Source organism: Garra rufa, chromosome 16 (genome assembly GCF_049309525.1).
Source record: "Garra rufa chromosome 16, GarRuf1.0, whole genome shotgun sequence".
Lineage (NCBI taxonomy): Eukaryota > Metazoa > Chordata > Actinopteri > Cypriniformes > Cyprinidae > Garra > Garra rufa.
Window position 1 is genome coordinate 39465658 of NC_133376.1, and position 26137 is coordinate 39491794.

Genomic DNA, 26137 nt, shown 5'->3' on the forward strand with positions numbered 1-26137 from the left:
AGTCAGAGGAAGCCGTCTGTCTGTAATCTTAAGCCTCAGCTGATCTCATACTGAAACAGCATATTACTCTTCGCTCAGTCCACTCTTTATTTTTGGCTGGTTGGTTATTCCAACTTCAGCCCTGTTGAAATGTTTTTAAAGACAGCATGAGGCATGTTAGGCTGTCGTATTATTGGTTATTACAATTTTGTATGCTGTATGTTTTGAAAACCAGGCACAGTGTTGTTACATATTGGCTCCGTTTACAGCAAGCATTAGCATGCATTTTCAATAAAGCAATGTTTTGAGTTTTGCTTTAGCAATATCAGAGAGTCTCCAGGTCTAAAAAAGGTCTTAAGTTAGAGCGCAAAGTATTACAGTCTTAGTAAAATTATAATAATAGTAATTATCCTCTTTATATTTTTGACGTTTTCCAGCACAAATATCTAGCCTTTAATTGAAAATGTGTTTACATAAGAACCGAAATGAACTTGTTTTCTGAGAAATTGATTACAAATGAGTGTATGCTTAAAACCAAGAATGAATATCTGTCAGTGTTGTATGAAAACTTGTTTTTTCTATGAATGAGTTTTTTTTTTTTTTTCGAGCCCGTTGGCAGGTGTGTGTTTTTAGTCAGCTTCTAAGAAAACAAGACTTCTTATGTCATTTTGTTGTACCTTGATGTATTAATCTTTAGATATTTGCACTGAAAAACAGGCAAAAAAAATTTTATTTTATTTTAATTTTTTTTTTCATTGAATTTTTTATTTTATTTATTTATTTATAGGCGTGTGAACAGAAGGCACAATAATAAATGTTATTTCCCTATTCTAGTCAATTTAAAAAATAATGAAGATTTTTATTTATGAACTGTTTCTGATACAACACATTTTCTACTAATAAAATAAATAAAAACATATATATTTTTGTCTTGTTTTCCAGCACAAATATCTAAACAGTCTTTAATTGAAAATGTGTTTACTTAGTTTGTTTTCTGAGAAATTGATTACAAATGAGTTTATGCTTAAAACAAAAAAATAAAAAATATCTGTCAGTGAGCTATGAAAGCTTGTTTTTATCTTTAAAATTAAATTTTTGAGCCCGTTTGTTTTTGTTTAAATAACTTAATTTTCATCAATTTCTAAAAAAGCAAGACTTCTAATGTCATTTTGCTTCGTAAGTAAATGTACCTTGATGTATTAATCTTTATACATTTGCACTGAAAAACAAGACAAAATATTTTAGTTAATTTTTATTTAATTAATTTTATTTATTTATTTATTTTTGCTGCATGATCAGTAGGTACAATGGAAATGTTATTTTCAATATTATAGTCAATTAAAATGTAATGAACTAACTAAAATAGTTCAGTCCCTAAATTGTTGTTTAATGCAAAAGGCTTGACAACAAACTAAAAACAAAAAACTAAAACACAGATTGCAGAAGAGGTACAACTCCACAATAAATAAGTAATAATAATAATAAAACACTAAGTCCACACTTTCAGAGTACTGTATAAAATAGTATAAACTGTATCCGTAGTTGTAATGTTTCCCAGGCTAAATCGTTGACATCAGAGTTCAGGTGAGGTCTTGCACAAGAAATGAATGGAAGGACATTACAGAAGGTTCTTTATTAGAGCACTTCTTGTTGAGTAATGCATAGTCAGTGTAGATGCATTACTGTAACCGATCTCTCCTACTGCCTCTAGAGCTCTGTGTGGGCAAGATAACCGAATATGTCTTAAACAAGGCACGTTTTGTTCTCTCTTGCAGTATCGAGCGATGCACTTTTCATTGCTGACTAGAACAAAAAACAGCAGAGTACATTTTTCAAAAAGTGCTTCTGTAGTCTTGCTTTCTCCATGACACTTTCACTTTTAATAACAGTGCTATTTTTTAAACAGATATGCCATAGATCTAAATTAATTCAGTCTAGGAGTTTTTGCTGTGTTGCGATATAACAAGGTTTTTCTTTTTCACTTTTTAATTGATTCTGCTTTTGATTTGTGGCCTCATATGTGACCCTGGACCACAAAGCCAGTCATAAGTAGCATGGGTATAGTTGTAGCAATAGCCAGCAATACATTGTATGGGTTAAAATGTCATTAGGATATTAAGAAAAGATCATGTTCCATTTCCTACCATAAATATATCAAAACTTAATTTTTGATTAGTAATATGCATCGCTAAGGACTTTATTTGGACAACTTTAAAGGCGATTTTTCCCAATATTAAAATTTTTTGCACCCTCAGATTCCAAAATTTCAAATAGTTGTATTACGACCAAATATTGTCCTATCCTAACAAACCATATATATAATAATAGAAAAGAGTAATAATAAAAGAATAATAATGAATAATAATAAAAAATTCTCCTAAAAATGCTCCTAATTTCACCTTGTTACGTTTTTTTTTTTTTTTTTTTTTTTTTTTTCAAAAGTGTTTTTCTGGATTTTTTTGTTTGTGTTTTCTATCACTGTCTATCATAAACCTACCATTAAAATTATAGACTGGTCATTTCTTTGTCAGTGGCAAATAATCAGCAGGGGATCAAATATTTTTTTCCTTCACTATATAGTTGTACAGAGAAGCATAAAAGCCTAAATGAGAAAATAAGCCATTTAGAAGAAGCTTTTTCCACTTGGAAGTGCTCTTAATCTCAGCTTGTTACCTGTATAAAAGACACCTGTTTTTTTAATGCATTTTTCTTAATTTTTTTGGTTGTTTTGTCTCTCACTGTTAAAACTAACCTACCATTAAAATGATAGAATGATAATTTCTTTGTCAGAACATACAAAATCAGCAGGAGATCAAATAATTTATCCCTCACTATATAGTTGTACAGAGAAGCATAATGAGAAAATAAGCCATTTAGAAACCCCTTTTCCACCATTTCAAAAAAGTCACTTAAAGTAGATGCTCCTAATCTCAGCTTGTTACCTGTATAAAAGACACCTGTCTTTTTTTCAAATGTGTTTTTCTGGATTTTTTGTTGTTCTGTTTCTCACTGTTAAAATAAACCTTTTCCACTATTTCAAAAAAGTCACTTAAAGCAAGTGCTGCTAATCTCATCTTGTTACCTATATAAAAGACAAGTCTTTTTTTGTTGTTGTTCTTTCTATAACTGTCTACCATAAACCTACCATTTAAATTATAGACTGATCATTTCTTTGTCAGTGGGCAAACATACAAAATCAGCAGGGATCAAATTAAACTTTTCCTCACTATATAGTTGACCAGAGAAGCCTAAATGAGAAAATAAGCCACTTAGAAGTACATTTTCCACTATAAAGAACCTTTTGTGAAATGCAAAGATTCCTTGGCTATTAAAGGTTCTTCAGAAATTAGAATGAAGTCGCTTTGTACACTTTTAACATGAAGTTGTTATGAGGAAATCATAAAAAAACGTACAAATTTACCAAAAAATGTGAATAGGTCTGATTTATTGGTCATTTATTTTTATAAATGCTCACATCCTAGTAATCAGTAAATCATTTGATGTTCTGACCTTGATGACTAACACTAGACTGTAGTTTCTAGAAAGTGTCAGGTGTCTGGATTTTCCTTTGTTATGGGATGACATGGATTGAGCAAAAGCCTTCCTAGCAGCCTTGAATGCTAAAGAGGTCAAGACGTTGTACCATAGACCGCACAGCTGCCGCCAAATGACACGGGTCCTTGCGCTTGTCGTGTTTCTCTAAACAGTCATTTGCGTGTGTTTGTGTGCTGATGTGAGCACGGATAGCAAAGCACCTGTTGTATCAGTCAAGGCCTTATTTGTTCCTATCCCAGAACTTGACACGGGTGCTAACAAGTAGCAGGCAGTTAGTGTTATATAAGCAAGCGTTCCTAGCATGTCTGAATTTGTTTATGGGACTGCAAAGTCACCCTGCCCCCAGTTCCTCTCCGATGCCCACTTCCTGACACTCCTGACGTTTCCTGTGACCTTTACAGGAAATGAAAAACTATGTTTTTCTGATGTTTTTCTGCAGTGTACGTGACTTATGAAATGTAGGCTTAATGATACGTCTTTTCCCTGATGGCCCATACAGCAGTTAATTTTGTATTAGGATGCTGGGTTGGAAAAATAATACAGTTAATATCATCCTAATGTTTTCTTATGTTTCCTTTCTTTCCAGTTCGCATATTTCTTCCATCAGCATTCTTCCAGGATCTGCCGCGTAAGTGTCTACTTCTCTTTTTATTTTTTGTCAAAAATTGCCATGGCAACAATATAAATAGTTCATAGTTTTACCCTGGACCACAAAACCAGTCTTAAGTAGCAAGGGTACATTTGTAGCAATAGTCCAAAAGACATTGTATGGGTCAAAATAAAAAAACAATATTTTATGCCAAAAATCATTAGGATATTAAATAAAAATCATGTTTCATGAAGATATTTTGTAAATGTTCTACTGTAAATATATCAAAACTTATTTTTTTATTATTAATATGCATTGCTAAAAACTTCATTTGGACAACTTTAAAGTTGATTTTCTTTAAAGGCACCCTTAGATTCCAGATTTTCAAGATTTGATCAATTTCAAAATTATACATTTTTCTTTTAAGCCAAAAATCATTAGGATATTAAATAAAGATCATTTTCCATGAAGATATTTTGTAAGTTCTCTATCGTAAAAATATCACAACTTAATTTTTACTTAGTAATATGCATTGCTAAGAACTTAATTTGCAAAATTTTAAAGATGGTTTTTCAATATTTAGATTTTTTTTTTTTTTTTTTTTTTGGTATCCTCAGATTCCAGATTTTAAAATAGTTGTATCTCTGCCAAATATTGTCCTATCCTAACAAACCATGCATCAGTGGAAAGATTATTTTTTGCTTCTTTATCAATCAAAATGATAGATTTTTATTTTAAGCCAAAAATCATTAGGTTATTAAGAAAAATCATGTACCATGAAGATATCTTGTAAATTTCCTACCGTAAATATATCAAAACCTAATTTTTCGGCCAAATATTGTTCTATCCTAACACCAAAGGAAAGCTTATTTATCAGTCAAAATTATAGATGTTTCTTTTATTCCAAAAATCATTAGGATATTAAATAAAGACCATGTTCCATGAAGATGTTATGTAAATTTTCTACCATAAATATATCAAAACTTATTTGTTTTTGATAAGTAATATGCATTGCTAAGAACTTAATTTGGACAACTTTAAAGGTGATTTTCTCAATATTTAAATTTTTTTTTTTTTGCACCCTCAGATTCCAAAATTTCTAGTAACGTATCTCAGCCAAATATTGTCCTATCCTAACAAACCATACATCGATGGAAAGCTCCAGACTCTAATGACCGGTCCTGTGGTCCTGTGTTTGTTCGCTCTTGTCATGAACAGCATGCAAGGCCTTTCTTTAACCAATAGCTCCATTTTCATTGTTTGAAGTTCATTTGGCTGACGTTAATTTGGACCATATGCAATTATCCTCTGGTCTAAATCAGATTTGTTGACTCTAAGGGCCACAGTATGCAATAAACAGACCTTTTAGGTGGACAGAAGGCAAATGTAGCTGAACAAATGTGATTACGGTCTTGAAAGGCAGATAACTAGGGCACGCAGTCTTGCCAACAGAGAGACGTCTCGACTTTTAATTTTAATGGCGCCAATTTGCTATACATTTTTGACATTCAGCTAATTGTGTTCATAAAGAACGATGAAAAAAATACATTCAATAAGTTACTGGCGAATTGCTTTTCAACTTTCAGCATATTGTGGTAGCAGTAAGAATGTTATCCAATCTTGAAATGGCCTCAAAGCAGAAAATACATTAAAGTATCTGTAACCATACAGCTTCAGGGGAAACTAGTGCATCTGGCCATGAAATTCTGAAACGGTCGCAGCACTTAGGTGCACAGCACAAACAACACCATCCTCTTAATGATTTATTGCTGGAATTTTGGCGCACATAGTGTTGGCGTGACTCAGTGAGACTTTTGGCCCAGATGGGCACATGGGAAGGCATGCTGGGGGTCCGTGGTTCCACATGACTTCAGCATAGCCAGAGCCTCAGAGCAGGACATTAGAAACTTGGGTGTTATAATACTGAGGGTCTATTAAGCTCAAAACACTTCTATTTTCAGATGCAAGAATCTGTAGTTCTCAGAATGGAGGGTTATTTGTTTGGGCTGACCTTGTTAAATAGGCTGAACTATGATAAAAAAAGGGTACTGTCTGTTCCTGGCCTCAATGAGAAGCTTTATTTTTTATATAGAGTTGTGTCTTAAGTTTTGAATGTGTTTATTTGCAGTATAATCCAGAGGACCATCCGTGCTGCGGTGGAACAGCATTTGTTGGACTTACAGACTTCTATTGACAAGGAGCTCGGCAGCTATGAGAGTCAGATGTTGGACTCCCAGTCCTTTCAGGGGTGAGTTCGAACAAAACATAGCAAATACCAACAATAACCCTGGTGTTTATTGTTTGTAGCTGAAGATTGAACATTAATGTGAATCTATATGTGTTTTCCTCCACAGAAACAGCCCTACTCAGAAGATATCAGGGCCTGAGGACCATGAAGATGTGCAGTCTGAATCTGAGGCAGAGACTGAGACTCTCCCGGAGGTTACAGAGGAGGGCCTGCCATCAGAGAACAGCGAGGCAAGTATTTAGAGTGGTTAAGCTTGTCTGGATTTTATTTATTTGATACGACAGAACTAAGAAAGCCAGAGGAACAGTGGTTAGACCAGTGATTCTCAAACTGGCTGAAGATAAAAACAACTGAAAATCAAGATTTTTTTCTATTAAAAGTCATCCCCTTTTTGTTTGCTTTGGAGAACCAAAATTCATATAGCCTTGTTTTTAAAGCCTGATTTTAAAAGTGATTTCTAGATGTGAAAAAGTCATGCAAATTAATTAAATCTTAAAAAGCCATGGGCATTTTTAATAGACATACAGTACACTGCCAGTCCAAATTTATTGAACGGTATGATTTTTAATGTTTTAAAAACAATTCTCTTCTGCTCACCAAGCTTGCATTTATTTGATCCAAAATACTGCAAAAGCAGTAATATTGTGATTTTTTTTTTGCAATTTATCATATATTTTAAAATGTAATTTATTCCTGTGATCAAAGCCAAATTTTTAGCATTGTTACTCTAGTCTTAAGTGTCCCTCTATAACATTATACACTGTACCATTCAAAAGCTTGGAGTCAGTATAATTTTTTTTTTTTTTTTTTTTAAATAAATTATAGAATTAATACTTTTATTTAGCAAGGATGCTTTAAAATGATCTAAAGTGATGATAAAGACATTTATAATGTTACAAAAGATTTCTATTTCAGATAAATGCTGTTCTTCTGACTTTCTATTCATCAAAGAGACCTGAAAAAAATTCTACTTTGAGCAGCAAATCAGAATATAAGAATGATTTCTAAAGGATCATGTGACTAGAGTAATGATGCTAAAAAAAATCAGCTTTGAAATCAAAGGAATAAATTACATTTTAAAATATATTCAAATAGAAAACAGCTTTTTTTTAAAAGTAAAAATATTTCAACATTTTACAGTTGCTGTACTTAAATTGCAGGCTTGATGATTTTTTTTTTTTAAACATTAAAAATCTTAATTATTATCTGAAATATGTAATCCTTATCTTTAGTCCTTATCCTATAAAACACAAATGAGTTAAAAAAGAGTATGGCTCACTGATGTACATTCAGCTCTAAGCATTTCTGGAATCCTGAAATTTAAATATTTGAATATTTGAATTCAAATTTTTTTTAGAATGCACATAGATTAAGTTTCAAAAGCAAGTGGGACAATGAGGGGGTTAAAAATCACTGCATTATATAATTTCTGTCCTTGAAAATGTTTAGTCTTCCTTCTGTCAGCGAGGTCTGTAATACCTCCTCTTCAGCAGAGTGCGAAACAAGGGCCTTCCTGTCAGATAAACAGACCATCATCTGTTCTCAGCAGGCACAAGCAATCTTCCTCTGTTTAACACTGTGCAGGAGCAGACAAAACATTTTAGATACAGCATTTTCTTCAAGTAGCTAATTAAGTAAAAGGATGAGGCTGGTTCAAGAGAAGCGTCACGAGAGCTGATGACTGTGAGGTGTATAAAATGGGGGTCCTGGCTCACTGAATTCGCAGGCATGTGCCTGAAGTTCCTGTGGCCTGGCCACAGGTTAGGAACACATGAACTGGGTCACCTTCTTTTAATAGCCGTCCCTGAGGAATGACAGCACCACCTGGTCAACGCAAACACTCCCGCCCTCAGATCCAAGCCATTTCTCAATGTTATCAGCTGCCGACCTTGAGACGCAGTTATCAGTATACACACACAAGACCTTGATATGTTTGAATGTTGAGAACATTTGCCATTGTGCATTATCTTCAGTGTAATGCCAAAACGTATTATCTTTATCACTTGTAAACCTGTCAGTACAGTCAGTGGTAATTACTCTCTATTTCCCCGCAGGAATCTCAAGGTTCTCAGCTCAGCAGCCCTGTCACGGAAGAAAGTTCTGGGATGGACCTTGACACAGAGACTCTCATAGATGCTGACAATCTCAACACAGAAAGGTTAGATTGGACATTTTTGAGAGGCGAAATCCGCTCATTTTAATATGAATCCATGCAACCTGCATAAAATGCAGATTTTGCTGAAAAATCATCTTTAGGCCTAAATGAATGCAAAAGCTTTTAACTGCTTTCAGTGTTCAAAAAAGTGCCATAAGTATGCATTGGAGGGCCATAAACTATTATCTTTTGTAGTTTCTCTTCAGGTTAAAGGAGAAGTTCACTTTCAGAACCAAAATGTACAGATAATGTACTCACCCCCTTGTCATTTAAGATGTTCATGTCTTTCTTTCTTCAGTCGTAAAGAAATAGTTTTTTGAGGAAAACATTTCAGGATTTCTCTCCATATAGTGGACTTCTGTGGTGCCCCGAGTTTGAACTTCCAAAACGCAGTTTAAATGCAGCTTCAAAGGGCTTTAAACAATCCCAGCCGAGGAAGAAGGGTCTTATCAAGCGAAACGATCGGTTTTTTTTTGTTTTTTTTTAAATGTCAATTTTGATACTTTTTAACCCCAAATGCTTGTCTTGTCAACTCTTTGTATTTCGGTTCAAGGCTCATTTTCTTCTCCAACTTCAAAATCGTCCTACATTGCATTTGATCTTCTTTGCACGTTAGAGGAGAACATGAGTTTTTTTTGATCTACCCTAACTGACTTGAACCAGAATACACAGAGTGCATGCAGAGCTAGACAAGATGAGCATTTGAGGTTAAAAAGTATATAAATTGTCATTTATTCAGAAAATAACCAATTGTTTAGCTAGATAAGACCATTCTTCCTGGGATTGAACTGCATTTTGGAAGTTCAAATTGTGGGCACCATAGAAGTCCACTATATGGAGAGAAATACTGAAATGTTTTCCTTCTTTACAACTAAAAAAAGAAAGTCATGAAGATCTTGAATGACAAAGGGCTGAGTAAATTATCGGTAAATCTTTGTTCTGGAAGTAAACTTCTCCTATAACTACTGTTATGGTTTAGTGAATACAATAGCATGCACAACTCAATCTGACATGCCTGAATAATATTTTTAGTGGTATAGGAATTTAAATGCCAGATTTTTTGCCCCCTTAGACGCAGGCACGCAAGAACGCGCTTTGAGTTTGTATAATGAAACCTCACGCTTGAATGCACTGGCAAACTGTGTGCTCACGTGGAATATATTTCTGGACCTCAGCTGCTTAGCAGCCCATTAGTCAAAGAAAATGCTTTTCTAATGAAAAGTCTGATTTTAAAAGCCAAAAATAACTTTTTACAAGGAACATGCAAAATTGTTCTGTTCTTTTAAGGGAAAATAATAATAGAAATGTCTAGCTATAAATAGCTCGTAAACTTCAAATTGCGTTCTTGTAAAAATTTTGTAAGCCTGTTACACCTTACATCTGATAAGCGAGTGTCCTAGATTCCAGTCACAGTCTGTTAGCCTGTATAGTATGTGTGGGTGTGACTTGTAAAGTTTCAATACGCTTTAAGCATAGAGTTTGCCATCCTGTTTGAATTCTCTTTGCTTGTTTTACGCACTTATTAATAGACTTAATATGACTAGGCTCTTTTTTCCAAAGCAAGACATTTAAAGAGCTCTATAGTTGACATGCGTGAAGGGAACAGATCACACAGTTGTCATCACCTCACTGTGGAGTTCATAGTCATTTCTTTCCATCTTAACACAGACTGGAGAACTACCCAGACTATGAGCAGATGGACCAGGCTGATGTTATCACCTGTGTGAGTATATGTGAATACCACCAGAATTTTGCTTGTTTTTTTTGTTTTTTTTTATACTGAAGCATCTAATCAATATCTTCAATGACTCGCAGGAGCCTGGAGACTGTGACCTGAATGCTAATACTGAGTCCACAGAGCCAGCTAGAAGCATTTTCTCAGACAGTGAACAAGAAGGTAACTATTTCTGTTATTTAATAATGAAATCAGTCATTATTTTTGCAGTCTAATTTGGTTCGAATTGTGGTGAAGAAAACACACTTAACCTTTAAGCTCAAATCCAACCCTGGACCACAAAACCAGTCTTAAGTTGTATGTGTATATTTGTAGTAATAGCCAACAATACATTGTATGGGTAAAAATTATCGATTTTTCGTTGATGACAAAAATCATTAGGATATTAAGTAAAGATCACGTTCCAAGAAGATATTTTGTAAACGTCCCACTGGGAATATATCAAAAACTAAAAAAAAAAAAAAAAAAAAAAATGGATTAGTAATATGCATTGCTTACACTGCAAAAAAATGCTTTTCTTACTTGTCTTGTTTCCAGCCAAAATATCTAAAAATTCTTAAATCAAGAAGGATTTTCTAGACAAGTAAAAATAATTTTCTTGTGTTCAGAAAAAACAAGTGAAAATTAAGTCAATTTTTGCTTAGAACAAGCAAAATAATCTGCCAATGGGGTAAGAAAAAAAAAATCTTATTTCAAATAGAAAACAAGATTATTTTTCTTACCCCACTGGCAGATTATTTTGATTGTTTCAAGCAAAAATGCACTTAATTTTTACTTTTTTTTTTTTGCAGTGAAAAACTTCATTTGGACAACTTTAAAGGGGATTTTCACCCTCAAATTCTGCATTTTAGTACTATAATAGTTGTATCTCGGCCTATTTATATTGTCCTATTCTAACAAACCATACTTCAGTGCAAAGCTTATTTATTCAGCTTTCAGATTATGTATAAATCTCTATTTTTAAAAATTGACCCTTAAGGTCCTTGCACACTGAGTCCAAAATTCCCGTCCAAAATTTTTGCACGTTAAAAAATAAATGCAACTTCACGTTGAGTCTATCACATTTACACACTGCCTCCGAAACTTTCGTTCGTCATTAAAAAATCAGATCGGGTCAAATGTTGTGAGTTTTTGCATCCATAGCAAGCATTTTGAGAGGCGTTTTACAATTTTGAGCCACTGTGATGTTCTGTCTGTGACAAATTTTGACGCTTTCGAAAAAAGGACCTTTATGACTGGTTTTGTGGTCCATGGTCACATATACGGCTGATGAGATGTGTTTTGTGTTTTTATACACTGGCTAAATTGTTAACAATGCCCTTGACTTTGAAACTCAAGGGAAGCGAAGTTAATAGATGGCAAAGCTATAAATAGAAGAAGTATACCGTTATTATTCATAAACCGCCAACATACGCAGTTCTGTTTTCTCATGTGTGTAGATGTATGTGAATCACAAATATGGTTCATGTGGTCTGAATGAGTGCTAGTTATGACTCATTTGTACTTCAGCCATAGATTCACAGCATTATGTGTATGAATGTATGTGTTTGTTTGTGTGTGAGTGAGGCTCATAGCTCACTGCACTCTTCTGTGCTATCTCTCTCTCTCCGCCCATGCCTGGTCAGCATCATGCCCCATCAATTTCCCACCCATTGACTTCACATGTATGCACCTGCAGAGAGAAGGGAGCGGTAAGTAGCATCTCCACAGACCTCCCCCATGCTCGTCCATCGCCCGCTGCTCCTCTCAGGCTGTTCTCACACTTGTTTCGAACCCGAGTTTGACTCCACCCCCTGCCATTTCCCTCTCAGGCATCTTCTCACGCTGGCTTGTTTTGACCTCGAACCACGGTACACTTTCAGCATCGACCGCTGGGAACAGGCACTAAAAATTTTAAGCGTTTTCAGCTTGCCGTTATTTTTTTTTCTAGCAAAACTGCACCCTGAACAACACTTGTGGATGCACTTGATGCTTGCCATAGCCAATTTCTTCAGGACAAGTAGCATTAATGAGGCTCTTTTCTGCATTGATTTTAAGGGGAAACTTAAGAAAAACTTACTTTAGGGGGATTTAAAGGTAGTTGACATCAAAATAACCTAAAATATATTTAATAAACATACAAGACTTTGTGTTTCCAATGTTCTGAAAATTTGCCGAACTTTCTGTGGACTTCTGTTGCTCGGATTCCATATAGAAATACTATATAAGTACTCACACAAAAAATGTTGTAAAAACATGGAAAAGGAGAAACCTTAAATTGTTTACATATTTATATTTTCATATTTAAGTTTTCTTTTCCTGTTATTTACTTGAGATATATTCTATATCTGTGAGATGTTACTCGAGAAAAGTTTACAATAATATGTTCTGTCCACATCAAGCTGTGAAATGTGACATACAGTGGAATTGTTGTTCATATAAAGTCATATTTTGTTTATTATATAAGGTTAAAAATAAAATACAAAATAATCAAATAAGATCAAGTCATTTTCTTTTCTTAAATATTCATGCTTATTTATTATTTTTTTCTGGAATAACTACCTATATAAAAAACTATATCGTGAAATAAAATTTCTCACACCGTGAAATAATAAAATTTTGGTCATACCGCCCAGCCTTAGCAGTCCTCATGAATTTACTGTCCCCCAGATCCCCATTTTTTAAGAGTCAAGCATTAACACCGACCAAATTCAGTTCTGACGTCAAACGGACTCTAAAATCTCTAGTGTGAAACCGCCTTCGGTTTCAATCTCCTCACATGTACCCAGTCGGTCCTGCTGACTCCCACTATTTACCATCTGCCATCAGCAAATGCATCAGCTTTCTCCTAATCAACGGCCATGTCAGACATCTAGACAGTGCAAATTTGATCGGCTAAGTTTCCACAGCAGGCCCCGGTCCAGTACATTCTCTGCCCTCCCGACTCAACGTGACTTCTGCTCCGAGCATGATTCCCTGCATCAAGCACGATAAACAATGGCTGCTGTCATTGCTGATGTAGCAGCAATGAAGCTCTTTAAATACTTTAGCTCTAGAATGTATGTGTGTGAATGTTAGCCTGAGTGGATGGCATTCAACTGTGCACTATTACCCAGAAGTGTCACCTGCAAAATAACGCACTGTCTGTCCATTTCTACGAAGCATTCTGAGGAAGTCTTGTTTCGGCTCACAAGCAGCTCTGACCTCTGCGCACCCATTTAGACTTTTGGATAATTGCACAAGGCAACCCAGACCTGTTGTGAACTTCTAACTTGACAGAGTGATGATATTGGTTTTCATGGCAGTGTATGTGTTTTGTGTCTTTTCCAGATCCTGTGCCGGTGTTCATGTCATGGCAAGAGGAGACCGAGTCAGGGGAGGCCCAACTGTCCCCGCTGGCGGGCCGCATGATGCCCCTTCCTCTAGAAGATGATACTCAGCCACTACTGGCCCGACGCTTCCTGGACTTTGGCCACAGTCAGCGGTTCTTGCAACAGGACCATGATGCTACATCCTCCAACAAAGCTTTGTCCTGTGGGAGGTGAGCAAAGAAAACACAGACACTCATGAATACTCATAGATACTGACAACCAAACTCACGCTTGTGTCACATCTCACAGGCCTCGCCGTGCTTCCCTCTCTTCCAAAGACAGTCTGAAGGGAGACACCATCTCCCAGCAGCTCACTAAGAAACTCCAGAACCTCAAGAAGAAGATCAAGCAGTTTGAGGAACAGTTTGAGAAAGAGAGAAACTACAAGGTTAGAATGATAGTCACTACTGATCAAAAGTTTTAGAATGAATGTTTTTGAATTTGAAAATTTAAAAGTTTGAAAATTGAAATTATTCCTGTGATCAAAGCTGAATTTCAGCATTGTTACCAGTCAGTTTCAAATCTTATTGACCCAGAACTAGTGTATAATGTTACAAAAGCTTTCTATTTTTAGATAAATTCTGTTCTCAGTGAATGCTGAAAAAAATGTGCACTACTGTTTTCAACATTGATAATAATAATAATAATTATAATAAATGTATGTTGAGCAGCAAATCAGCATATTAGAATGATTTCTGAAGGATCATGTGACATTGAAGAGTGGAGAAATGATGCTGAAAATGCAGGAATAAATTGCATTTTAACAAACTACAAGTCAAAAGTTTTTAAAAAGTAAGATTTTTAATGTTTTTTTTTAAGTCTCTTCTGCTCACCAAGCGTACATTTATTTGATCCAAAGAGCAGCAAAAACAGTACAATTTTGAAATAGTTTTGCTATTTAAAATAACTGTTTTCTATTTTAATATATTTTAAAATTTTGTGATTTCAAAGCTGAATTTTTAACTTCAGTACTCTAGTCACATGATCCCTAAATTAATTAAACATTAACCATAAAGTAATAATTTCTATTATTTCTTCACCCTCAAAAAAACATAAATGATACATTTTAAATATTGATGATAATAATAATAATAATAATAATAATAATAATAAATGTTTCTTGAACCGCAAGTTAGCATATTAGAATGATCTCTGAAGGATCATGTGACACTGAAGGCAATAATAATGCCAAAAATTTGGCTTTGATCACAGAAATAAATTACATTTTAAAATATATTCAAATAGATAAATATTTTTAGATTTTACTGATTCTCTAGACAAGTACAAATTATTTTCTTGTTTTCAGACAAAACAAGTCGAAATTAAGTTGCTTGTTCTAAGCAAAAACTCAAATTTGACTTGTTTTTTCTGAAAACAAGACAATAATCTTCACTTGATTTAAGATTCTTTTAGATATCTTAGCTGAAAACAAGACAAAAAAAATTCAAGAAAAGCATTTTGCTGTACTTTAGATCAAATAAATGCAGGCTTGGTGAGCAGAAATGACTTTTTTAAAAACATTGAACGTCTTACTGTTCAAAAACTTTTGACTGGTAGTGTATATTCAAACAAAAAACTGTTATTTTAAATTGTAAAAAAAATCACAATAATACTGTTTTTGTTGTATTTTGACTCAGATAAATGCAGGCTTGGTGAGCAGAAGAGACTTTTTTTAAAAACATGAAACATCTTACTGTTAAAAACCTTTCGACTATTAGTGTATATTCAAACAAAATTAGTTATTTTAAAATTAAAAAAAAGCACAATAATACTGTATTTGTTGTATTTTGACTCAGATAAATGCAGGCTTGGTGAGCAGAAGAGACTTTTTTTAAAAACATGAAACATCTTACTGTTAAAAACCTTTCGACTATTAGTGTATATTCAAACAAAATTAGTTATTTTAAAGTTAAAAAAAATCACAATAATACTGTTTTTGTTGTATTTTGACTCAGATAAATGCAGGCTTGGTGAGCAGAAGAGACTTTTTTTTAAAAACATGAAACATCTTACTGTTAAAAACCTTTCGACTATTAGTGAATATTCAAACAAAAAACTGTTATTTTAAATTGTAAAAAAAAATCACAATAATACTGTTTTTGTTGTATTTTGACTCAGATAAATGCAGGCTTGGTGAGCAGAAGAGACTTTTTTTAAAAACATGAAACATCTTACTGTTAAAAACCTTTCGACTATTAGTGTATATTCAAACAAAATTAGTTATTTTAAAGTTAAAAAAAAGCACAATAATACTGTTTTTGTTGTATTTTGACTCAGATAAATGCAGGCTTGGTGAGCAGAAGAGACTTTTTTAAAAACATGAAACATCTTACTGTTAAAAACCTTTCGACTATTAGTGTATATTCAAACAAAATTAGTTATTTTAAAGTTAAAAAAAGCACAATAATACTGTTTTTGTTGTATTTTGACTCAGATAAATGCAGGCTTGGTGAGCAGAAGAGACTTTTTTTAAAAACATGAAACATCTTACTGTTAAAAACCTTTTGACTATTAGTGTATAAAACAAAATCAGTTATTTTAAAGTAAAAAAAAAGCACAATAATACTGTATTTGTTGTATTTTGACTCAGATAAATGCAGGCTTGGTGAGCAGAAGAGACTTTTTTAAAAACATGAAACATCTTACTGTTAAAAACCTTTCGACTATTAGTGTATATTCAAACAAAATTAGTTATTTTAAAGTAAAAAAAAAGTTTTTGTTGTATTTTGGCTCAAATAAATGCAGGCTTGGTGAGCAAAAGAGACTTCTTTAAAAAAAAAATTGACCTGACCTACAGCACATGCATTATAATTGGCAGTTAAATTGATATCACTGTTTGTCGCAGCCGTCTCACGCTGAAAAGGCAGCTGATCCGAAGGTGCTGAAGTGGATGACTGATCTCACCAAAGTCCGCAAGCAGCTCAAAGGTAAGAGTGTCTGTGTGGGCCAGGGGAGCGATATGGGTGTGGAGTTTCAGATAGTCAGTGTCATGTGTTATTGGGCAGTCTTGGTCCCCTGTCCCCTGTGGGACAGAGTGGAGAAGCGCACCTCACACACTGCATGTCTGTAGAGGCTCCGGGGCTCTCTCTCATGGGAACCACCCTCATACTCTACCGGAGAGCCCTTCCGCTCACTGTGTTTGGCCCCCCGCACTTCCCATCATCCATTTCCATTTAATGCCCCCCATCAGAGGTGCACTGTCGTATAAAGTCTCTCTTTCTCTTTAACTAAATCCACTCGGATGGCCCGACGACAGGACGACAGCACCTCTTACCCAAAGGTTCCCTGAGGCACCAGGCCGTGCTTCAGTCATACAGACGCCACTCGTCCTCTTCCTCCGTCCCGAACACACCCCATTTAACACTGTCACGCCCCCTCAATGCCTCTAGACAGGCGCCCCACTTCTGTAAGTACACTTAAGCAGCAGTAAGTAGATTTGAGTTTGACACCTTCTGCTCTCCTCTCTCTCTGTTTCTCTGACCGCGCGCTCGCAGACGCATTCCCCCTACGGGACGCTCTCAGCCACGTGTCTCAGCTTCTTTAACAAGTGTATGTTTATGAGGAATATCGTAATCAGGTTCAAGGGCTCACAGGCTGTTTTCAGCCACTTTGTCAGGTCGTCAGTGCATCACTGATGGACTTTTTCCTAGTTTGTGGTGATGCTGAATGAGGTCGATCACCGGCCTTGTATTTCTTTCAGTTGGTGTGGTCATCTCCATCCTGACTAGCAAACCTTCTGGCCTCCTAAGTCGGTTTTTCTTTTTGTCTTTCTCATCTAGATGCCAAACACAAGGCTGAGAGTGAGCTGACTCCACAGACGCGGCCACGCAGTAACACTCTGCCCAAGAGCTTTGGGTCAACGCTGGATCAGTCGTCTCACGACGAACTTGTGGAGAGCGAGGCACGGGGGCACCACCCCACCCGAGAAGACACGCTGGAGCTCATTCAGCACTGCATCCAAACCAAAAGAGCCGAGGACGGCTGGCCGGAGGACGTCAGAGTGAGTTCCGGCTTCTTAGATTTTAATGAGCAGCTTTGATGTATTTCAATCTCATATGTGACCCTGGACCACAAAACCAGCCTTGAGTAGCATGGATATATTTGTAGCAATTGCCAAAACTACAGTGTATGCCAAAAATCATAAGGGTATTATGTAATGATCATGATCCATGAAGATATTTTGTACATTTCCTTCCATAAGTATAATTTTTGATTAGTAATATGCATTGCTAGGAACTTCTTTTGGACTCCTTTAAAGGTGATTTTCTCACTATTTTGATTTTTTTGCATTTGCATTTTTTAGTTGTATCTCAACCAAATATGTGACCCTGGACCACAAAACCAGTCATAAGGTTAAATTTTACAAAACTGAGATATATACATCATATGAAAGCTCAATAAATAAGCTTTCTATTGATGTATGGTTTGTTAGGATTGGACAATATTCGGCCGAGATACAACTATTTGAAAATCTGGAATCTAATGGTGCAAAATAATCAAAATACTGAGAAAATCACCTTTAAAGTTGCCCAAATTAAGTTCTTAACAATGCATATTACTAATCAAAAATTACATTTTGATATATTTATAGTAGGAATTTTCAAAAAATCTTCATGGAACATGATCTTTACTTAATTTCCTAATGATTTTTGGCATAAAAGAAAAATCTATAATTTTGACCCATACTATGTATTTTTGGCTATTGCTACAAATATACCCCAGCGACTTAAGACTGGTTTTGTGGTCCAGGGTCACATATTATCCTACATAACAAACCATACATCAATGGAAAGCAAAAAATTGACCCTTATGACTGGTTTTGTGGTCCAGGGTCACATATCATCTCCAAAGTTCTCAGGAATTTACATTTGTAACATTTACTGGCTGGAATACAAATCTTTTGCCCCGATTTACCATCTGAATGAGCCAGCGCTAGCTGTGGAAAGTCAGAGCTAGTCTGTAAATTTTAAACGGCTGGTTTTGACAAATTTCACAGGAAATCAGTAATCAGATCCATTTTTTAGCTTCAGACTATGATTTCATCCAGTTCAAGGATATCAAATGTGTAATCATTTAAGCTAATTTTAGAATACATTGTTTTCATTCATCAGGCCTACACTGCTGTTGAAAAGTTTGGGTTTAGTAAGCATTCATTTGATCAAAAATACAGAAAAAAACAGTAATATTGTGAAATATTATTACAATTAAAAATAATGTTTTTCTCTTTTTAATATACTTTAAAATGTAATTTATTCCTGTGATGTAAAGCTGAGTTTTCAGCATCATTACTCCAGTCTTCAGTGTCACATGATCCTTCAGAAATCATTCTAATATGCTGATTTATTTTTAGTATTAGCAATGTTTTGCTGCAAAATATATTTTTTTAAAACTGTAATACTTTTTTCCAGGATTTTTTGATGAATAATAAGCTAGAAAGAACAGCATTTAATCTTTCCTAACAATATAGGTCTTTGCTAAGACTTTTTATCAATTTAAGACATCCTTACTGAATAAAAGTATTAATCTTTAAAAAAAGAGAATAACCTTTGAATGATTGTGTTTATTGTTAAAAAAAGATTTCTGTTTAAAAAAAAATGCTGTGCTTTTTACTTATCAAATAATCCTTAAAAAAAATATCACAGGTTCCAAAAAAAAAAATATTAAGCTGTGCTGCTTTTCAACACTAATGATAAATCAGCATATTAGAATGATTTCTCAAAGATCATGTCACACTGAAGACTGGAGTAATGATGCTGAAAATTCAGATTTGCATCACAGAAATAAATATTATTTTAATGCATATTAAAGTAGAAATCAGTCACTTCACGTTGGAATAATATTTCACAATATTACTGTTTTGTTTTGTATTTTTGATCAAATAAATACAGCCTTGATCAGCATAAGAAACTTCATTGTGTGATCATCAGATGTTCAGCGTATGATACCCAGTTTTTCTCTATTGCCATTTAACGCAAGCTGGCAAATGCATGACGCCTAGTGTTTTAATATCTCTTCAGATATTAAAAGTCAAGTAGTTTATCCAGCCGTAATCTAATTTGAAAATTTAATTTGTTGCTTTAAACAGAAAATGACCAAGGAGCATCTTGCCAGTGAGAAAACAGTACTGCAGAAGAACCTTCTCTACTATGAGGGACTTCATGGGCGTCCAGTATGTGTCTCTCTCTCTCTCTCTCTCTCTCATGACACACACAAACACACAAGCACAAAAACTTCCCCCCATGTATGCAATGCTCTAACAAAAGTGTAATCCTGCAGGTGACCCGAGAGGAGCGCTTGGTTGTCAAACCCTTGTACGACAGATATCGGCTGGTCAAGCAGATGCTCACCCGTGTCAGCATCACCCCTATCATTGTAAGACACTCAGTTGTTGTTTTTTACCACTCCCACATTAGCCTTTTGAATCTTTGTGACCTGGGAGCCCAAAACCAGTCATAAGGGTACATTTTTATGAAATTGAGATTTATACATCATCTGAAATCTGTGTAAATAAGCTTTCCATTGATGTATGGTTTGTTAGGATAGGACAATATTTGGCTGAGATTTATTTGAAAATCTGAAATTAAAAAAAATATTGAGAAAATCGCCTTTAAAGTTGTCCAAATGAAGTTCTTAGCAATGCACATTACTAACCAAAAATTAAGTTTTGATATATTTATGGTAGGAAATTTACAAAATATGTTCATGGAACATGATCTTTACTTAATATCCGAATGATTTTTGGCATAAAAGAAAAATCTATAATTTTGACCCAAACAATGTTTTTTTTTTTTTGGCTATTGCTACAAACATACCCCTTTTTTGTCATCCATGGTCACATTTGTTGTTATAAATAATATATAATTAATGTTTGCATTCTGAAACCAGGAGTTTATAATTAATGCATATTCTACGAATGATATTGAAAGTGGCTGAAATGTGATAGAGATAGAGTAAAATGAAAGCTGACACTGCTTTGTAGAGCTGAAACAGGATCTAGTGTTTTAGGATTGTTTGGTAACCAGGCTCTCCTCTCTCTTGCACAGGCTTCTCCCTCCAGCAAACGGCGCAATCAGATGCTACAGCCCATCATCGAGGGCGAAACGGCCCACTTCTGCGGTGAGATCGAAGAAGAGGAGGAGGAGGAGGGCAGGGGCCAGCAAGAAAATGTAGAGATGCAGAGCGAGAGCTCAGAAATCATCATGGACCCGGTAGCCCAGCCCAGCTCCCAGCAGCCCACTCAAGAGAACATCCTCAGCTCTGGGAAGCTCAATCTCGATCTGCGTCTGTCCAGCTCCAACGCCTCCTCGATGTGAGTGTGGACCAGAAAATCTAAATTGATATTTACTTTCTTATTAACTAGGGATGTAACAGTATTATCAATATCGTGGTATCGCGATAACAAAACTCTCTCGATATTATCGTGGTCACATGACGATATGAAAAAATAATGTAGTTTTTAAAATATATTTCAACTTCTTTTTCTAACATTAAAAGTCTTTAAAGTTGTGTTTTGGGCCATTTTGCCTTGACACAGTATCTGACGAATGAATGTATCTCACTTCGTTCAGGCGATCAGCTTCTGGTGTTTTCTGCGCCTCAGAACGGCTCAGTTCACAGTAAATAAATGCAGTGAACTCCTTTATTGCATGTGCTGTGAGTTTAGCACGCATTTGAGAAAGCAACGGCCACCAGTTATGCTTTATATTCGTGGCAGACGATTACAGCATTTCACTAGATTTGTAGTGAGATGTGTTTTTGTAAGCCTGTTTTCACTAAAGCTGGAGTTTTCTTTCAAAATAAAAGCTCTACTGCCGTTTGCATCAAAATTAAAGCTTAAAAGTGCAGTATGAATTGATGACAGCTAGTGGTTTAAATGGGTAACATTATTGCAGTCCGAATTCAAAACATCTCTTTCAAGTGTAGAAATTAAAGATGTAGTTTAAAGTAAAAAATAATATACCTATAAAATATTCATTTTCATTTATTTTGTAGTGCAGTTGTTTTACAATATAAGACTGTTACTGTTATTATTATTATTATTATTATTATTATTATTATATTTTAATTAGTTTGGCTTCCTAAAACACCTGTGTGAATGTAAATTAGACTGAGAAATCACAAATAAAAAGAGGATTGAGTCCCCTTTAAAGTTCAGGATCAAGTCAATTAACTGATTTGTTTCTGACTTAATTTTTCTTATTTAGGAACATGGCTTGGAGCTCTTATTTTGAACTCTCGAAGTGCATTAGATAAAAAAATGTAACTTTAAAATGTATTTTTTTTTCCATTTTTCATTTGTCTTTTTTTTAATATCCCAATAAATATTATATCGTGGACTTTATATCGCAATATTATTAAATTGTGAGATTTTGATATCATTGCATCCCTATTACTAACTGTTCATAGAACAGTATGAAGGTACAATGCAAGGTGTTTCACATAAATTTCCCAAAAATTTAATTTTACTCACCCTCAGGCCATTTAGAATGAGATTTAGAGTAATTTAGCATTACATTCTCTCATGAATAGGTGTGTAGTTAATGGGTGCCGTCAGAATAAGTGTCCAAGCAGCTGATAAAAACCTCACAATAATCCACAAGTACTCAAAACCACTCCAGTCCATCAATTAATGTCTTGTGATGCGAAAAGCTGCATTTGTAACAAACAAATCCATCAAGACATTTTTCACTTCAAAACATTGAGACCTCTATCCATAATTTTGCTTTCTCCAGTGAATACATTGTTTCGTCTGAATCAGAAGAGAAAAATTCACAAATCAAGCATTGCTTAAAAGAAAAAAAAAAGTGTTTTTTGATATGAGAATATGCAATGGATTATTGTGTCAGCTGTTCGGACTCCCATTCTGACGGCACCCATCCACTGCAAGGGATCCATTGGTGAGCAAGTGATGCAATGCTACATTTCTCTAAATCTGTTTCTTGGATGGTGAACGGTTCCTTTAAATCTAAAGCAATCTTGAAGACCTCAGTCTGGAAATACCCAGCAGCTCTTATGTTGAAAGCATAACCTACATTGGCACAATGAATCAGACTTGGATTTCTTCACCTTGATTTATGTGCATGCGCGTCTACGCACGTAGTTGCACGGTTTAGGTGGGCGCAGCAATCGGCTCACGCTCTCATCGTATGAAATCTATTAATAGAGCTTGGCAGAGATCTGGAAATCTGCAGGAGTCAGTGGCCTGAAAGTCTCGAGCTGGATCAAGCCGTAATCCAGTATGAAGGAAAACAACTGCACAAGCTGCCAGATCTAAGTCTAGCTTACTGTATTGGGTGCCGCCGAGATTCATGTCACCTTGTTACTAACTTTTACCGACCTGAGTTAACCTCATGCGCCGTTCAAAGGTTGCATCCCGCTTAGGAGTGTTTTGAGTACACAGTTTCCTGTCGCTATAGTATCGGGAGAGTTACGGCTCCTTATATGGAAACCTGGCCATTTAACACCACCTGTATCCCACAGGCCCGAGCTCCTGGAACAGCTATGGAAGGCCAGAGCGGAGAAAAAGAAACTGAGGAGGACCATCAGAGAGTTTGAAGATGAATTCTACCAACAGAATGGCAGGTAGGCCTCCCGCATGCATTTCATGTGAACGCACAGAGGGGGCGAACATGCAGGACGTGTTTTGGAGATCAAATGCGCTAGATGGGCGTTAGCGGTGGGCGATATACTGCCTGTGGAAATTTCTGATATTTTCGAGCACGGAACATGAAGTACTTGTTATAAAGTACAAAATTGTTCAGCCTGCTAAGCTTCACCCTTTTATTGTTGTCAGAATCATACTCTCCTACTAACGCCTTTTTTGGGGTGTCAACAGATGAGTGAATTATGATTAGATAGATAGATAGATAGATAGATAGATAGATAGATAGATAGATAGATAGATAGATAGATAGATAGATAGATAGATAGATAGATAGATAGATAGATAGATAGACTGCCGTTCAAAAGTTTGAAATATTATTTTTTTCTTTTTTTTTTTCTTTTAATGCTCATAAAGGCTGAATTTATTTGATCAAAAATACTGAAAAAAACAGTAATATTGTGAAATATTATTACAATTTAAAACAATGCTGTTCTATTTTAATATACTGTAAAATACAATTTATTCATGTGATGCAAAGCTGAATTTTCTGCATCATTACCCCAGTCTTCTGTATCAAATGATCATTCAAAAATCATTCTATTATGCTGATTTATTATTATTATTATTATTATTATTAATTTTTGCTGCCTAATATTTTGGAACCTGCGATGCTTTTTTTCAGGATTGTTTGTTAAATAAAAATTTAAAAAGAACAGCATTTATTAAAAATATAAATCCTTTATAACAATATACACAACCATTTAAAAGTTTGATGTTCAATTTTTTTCTTTTTTTGGAAGATCACAGACAGACAGACGTTCAAAAGTTTGGAATCAGTAAGATTTTTAATGTTTTTTAAGAAGTCTTTTAATGCACATACAGGGAAAAAACCTTGTAATATTGTGAAATATTATTACAATTTAAAATAGCGCTTTTATATTTTAATATACTTTAAAATACAATTTATTCCTGTGATGCAAAGCTGAATTTTCTGCATAATTACCCCAGGCTTTAGTGTCACATGATCCTTCAGAAATCATTCTAATATGCTGATTTATTATCAATGTTGAAAAGAGTTTTTGTTTTTAATAATAAAAACAACCTGTGATACATTTTTTCAGCATTCTTTTTTTTACATAAAAAGTTAAAAAAAGAACAGCCTTAATTCAAAATAGAAATTCTTTGTAACATTATACATGCCTGTTCAAAAGTTTAAGGTTCATTGTTTTTCTTTTTTGAAAGAAATTAATACTTTTATTCAGCAAGGATGTTTTAAATTGATCAAAAGTCATAGTAAAGGTTTGTATTGTTAGAAACCATTTCTGTTTTCACTAAATGCAGTTCTTTTGATCTTTTAATCAATCAAAGAATCCTAAAAATAGTATCACAGATTCCAAACACCATACGATCTTAAAACAACACTAGATCCTGTTTCAGCTCTACAAAGCAGTGTCAGCTTTCATGTCACCATCCTATCACATTTCAGCAACTTTCAGTATCATTCGTAGAATATGCATTAGTGATAAGCTCCTGGTTTCAGAATGCAAACATTAATTATATATTATAACAACAAATTTGACCGTGGATCAGAAAACCTGTCTTGAGTAGCTTGGGTTTATTTGCAGCAATAGCCAACAATACATTGTAAGGGTCAAAATTCATTAGCATATTAAGTATAGATCATGTTCCATGAAAATATTTTGTAAATTTCCTACCGTTAATATATCAAAACTTAATTTTTGATTGGTGATATGCATTGCTAAGAACTTCAGTTGGACAACTTTAAAGGCAAATATCTCAGCATTTAGATTTAGAATTTTTATTTTTATTTTTGCACCATCAGATTTTTAAATGGTTGTATCATGTAAAGCTTATTTATTCCGAAAATTGACCCTTATGACTGGTTTTGTGCTCCAGGGTCACATACTGTCTTGACTCGAAACAAATCACATCAGCATTGTAAAACAGAAAGTTGTTTTGTATGTTTTTACCACTCTGGCTTATCATTGCATGTTTTAACAGGTTGTTGTAATTTTCTTGATGGCATGTTGTGTAAGTCAGTGTAATCAGACTCTGGTGTGATAAGAACCTTCTCTGACATTGTATCAGACAAACGTTACAATTGCTACTGTAAACAGTTTAGTACACTTGACCCTTCGCCACATTCTGTTCAGTTCATTGCTATACAACTGCTACATAATGCAAAGAAATTCACCCGACAGGTATATTTGCAGCAATAGCCAAGAATGCATTGTATGGGTCAAAATTATTGATTTTTCTTTTATGCCAAAAATCATTAGGATATTAAGTAAAGATCGTGTTCCATGAACATATTTTGTAAATATATCAAAACCTAATTTTTGATTAGTCATATGCATTGCTTAGAATTTAAGTTGAACAGCTTTAAAGGCGATTGACTCAATATTTAGATTTTTTTGCACCCTCAGATTGCAGATTTTCAAATATTGTCTTATCCTAACAAACCATGCATCAATAAAAAGCTTATTTATCCTTCTAATATTTCAGAATATCAAAGCTTAATTTTTGATTAGTAATATGCATTGCTTAGAATTTCATTTGAACAGCTTTTCAGTTCATTGTTGTACAACTGACATTTGTAGCAATAGCCAAAAATGGGTCAAAATTATAGCTTTTTCTTTTATGCCAAAAATCATTAGGATATTAAGTAAAGATCATGTTCCATGAAGATATTTGGTAAATTTCCTACCGCAAATATATCAAAACTTAATTTTTGATTAGTCATATGCATTGCTTAGAATTTCATTTGAACAGCTTTAAAGGCGATTGACTCAATATTTAGATTTTTTTGCACCCTCAGATTGCAGATTTTCAAATATTGTCTTATCCTAACACATTCTTTATTTATTTCAGACTCAAAAAGGTCCACGAAAAAAAAAAAAC

The 26137-nt window shown here is 34.5% G+C and overlaps 1 protein-coding gene across 3 annotated transcripts in view; it reads left to right on the forward strand.

Moving 5' to 3' along the window:
- Nucleotides 1–26137, forward strand: part of fam13b (family with sequence similarity 13 member B) — an 80583-nt gene that overhangs the window by 51837 nt on the left and 2609 nt on the right. Inside the window, exons 8-23 of one of the 3 annotated variants that reach the window (XM_073820007.1) lie at nt 4121–4162; nt 6252–6371; nt 6478–6601; nt 8426–8529; nt 10195–10249; nt 10342–10423; nt 11887–11952; nt 13571–13781; nt 13861–13999; nt 16457–16538; nt 16868–17017; nt 17391–17611; nt 19697–19780; nt 19888–19983; nt 20655–20920; nt 23092–23193. In XM_073820007.1, coding sequence (XP_073676108.1) covers nt 4121–4162; nt 6252–6371; nt 6478–6601; nt 8426–8529; nt 10195–10249; nt 10342–10423; nt 11887–11952; nt 13571–13781; nt 13861–13999; nt 16457–16538; nt 16868–17017; nt 17391–17611; nt 19697–19780; nt 19888–19983; nt 20655–20920; nt 23092–23193 — 1944 coding nt within the window. The remainder of the gene's footprint in view (nt 1–4120; nt 4163–6251; nt 6372–6477; nt 6602–8425; nt 8530–10194; nt 10250–10341; nt 10424–11886; nt 11953–13570; nt 13782–13860; nt 14000–16456; nt 16539–16867; nt 17018–17390; nt 17612–19696; nt 19781–19887; nt 19984–20654; nt 20921–23091; nt 23194–26137) is intronic. The other 2 variants (XM_073820009.1, XM_073820008.1) reach the window with 2 other exon arrangements.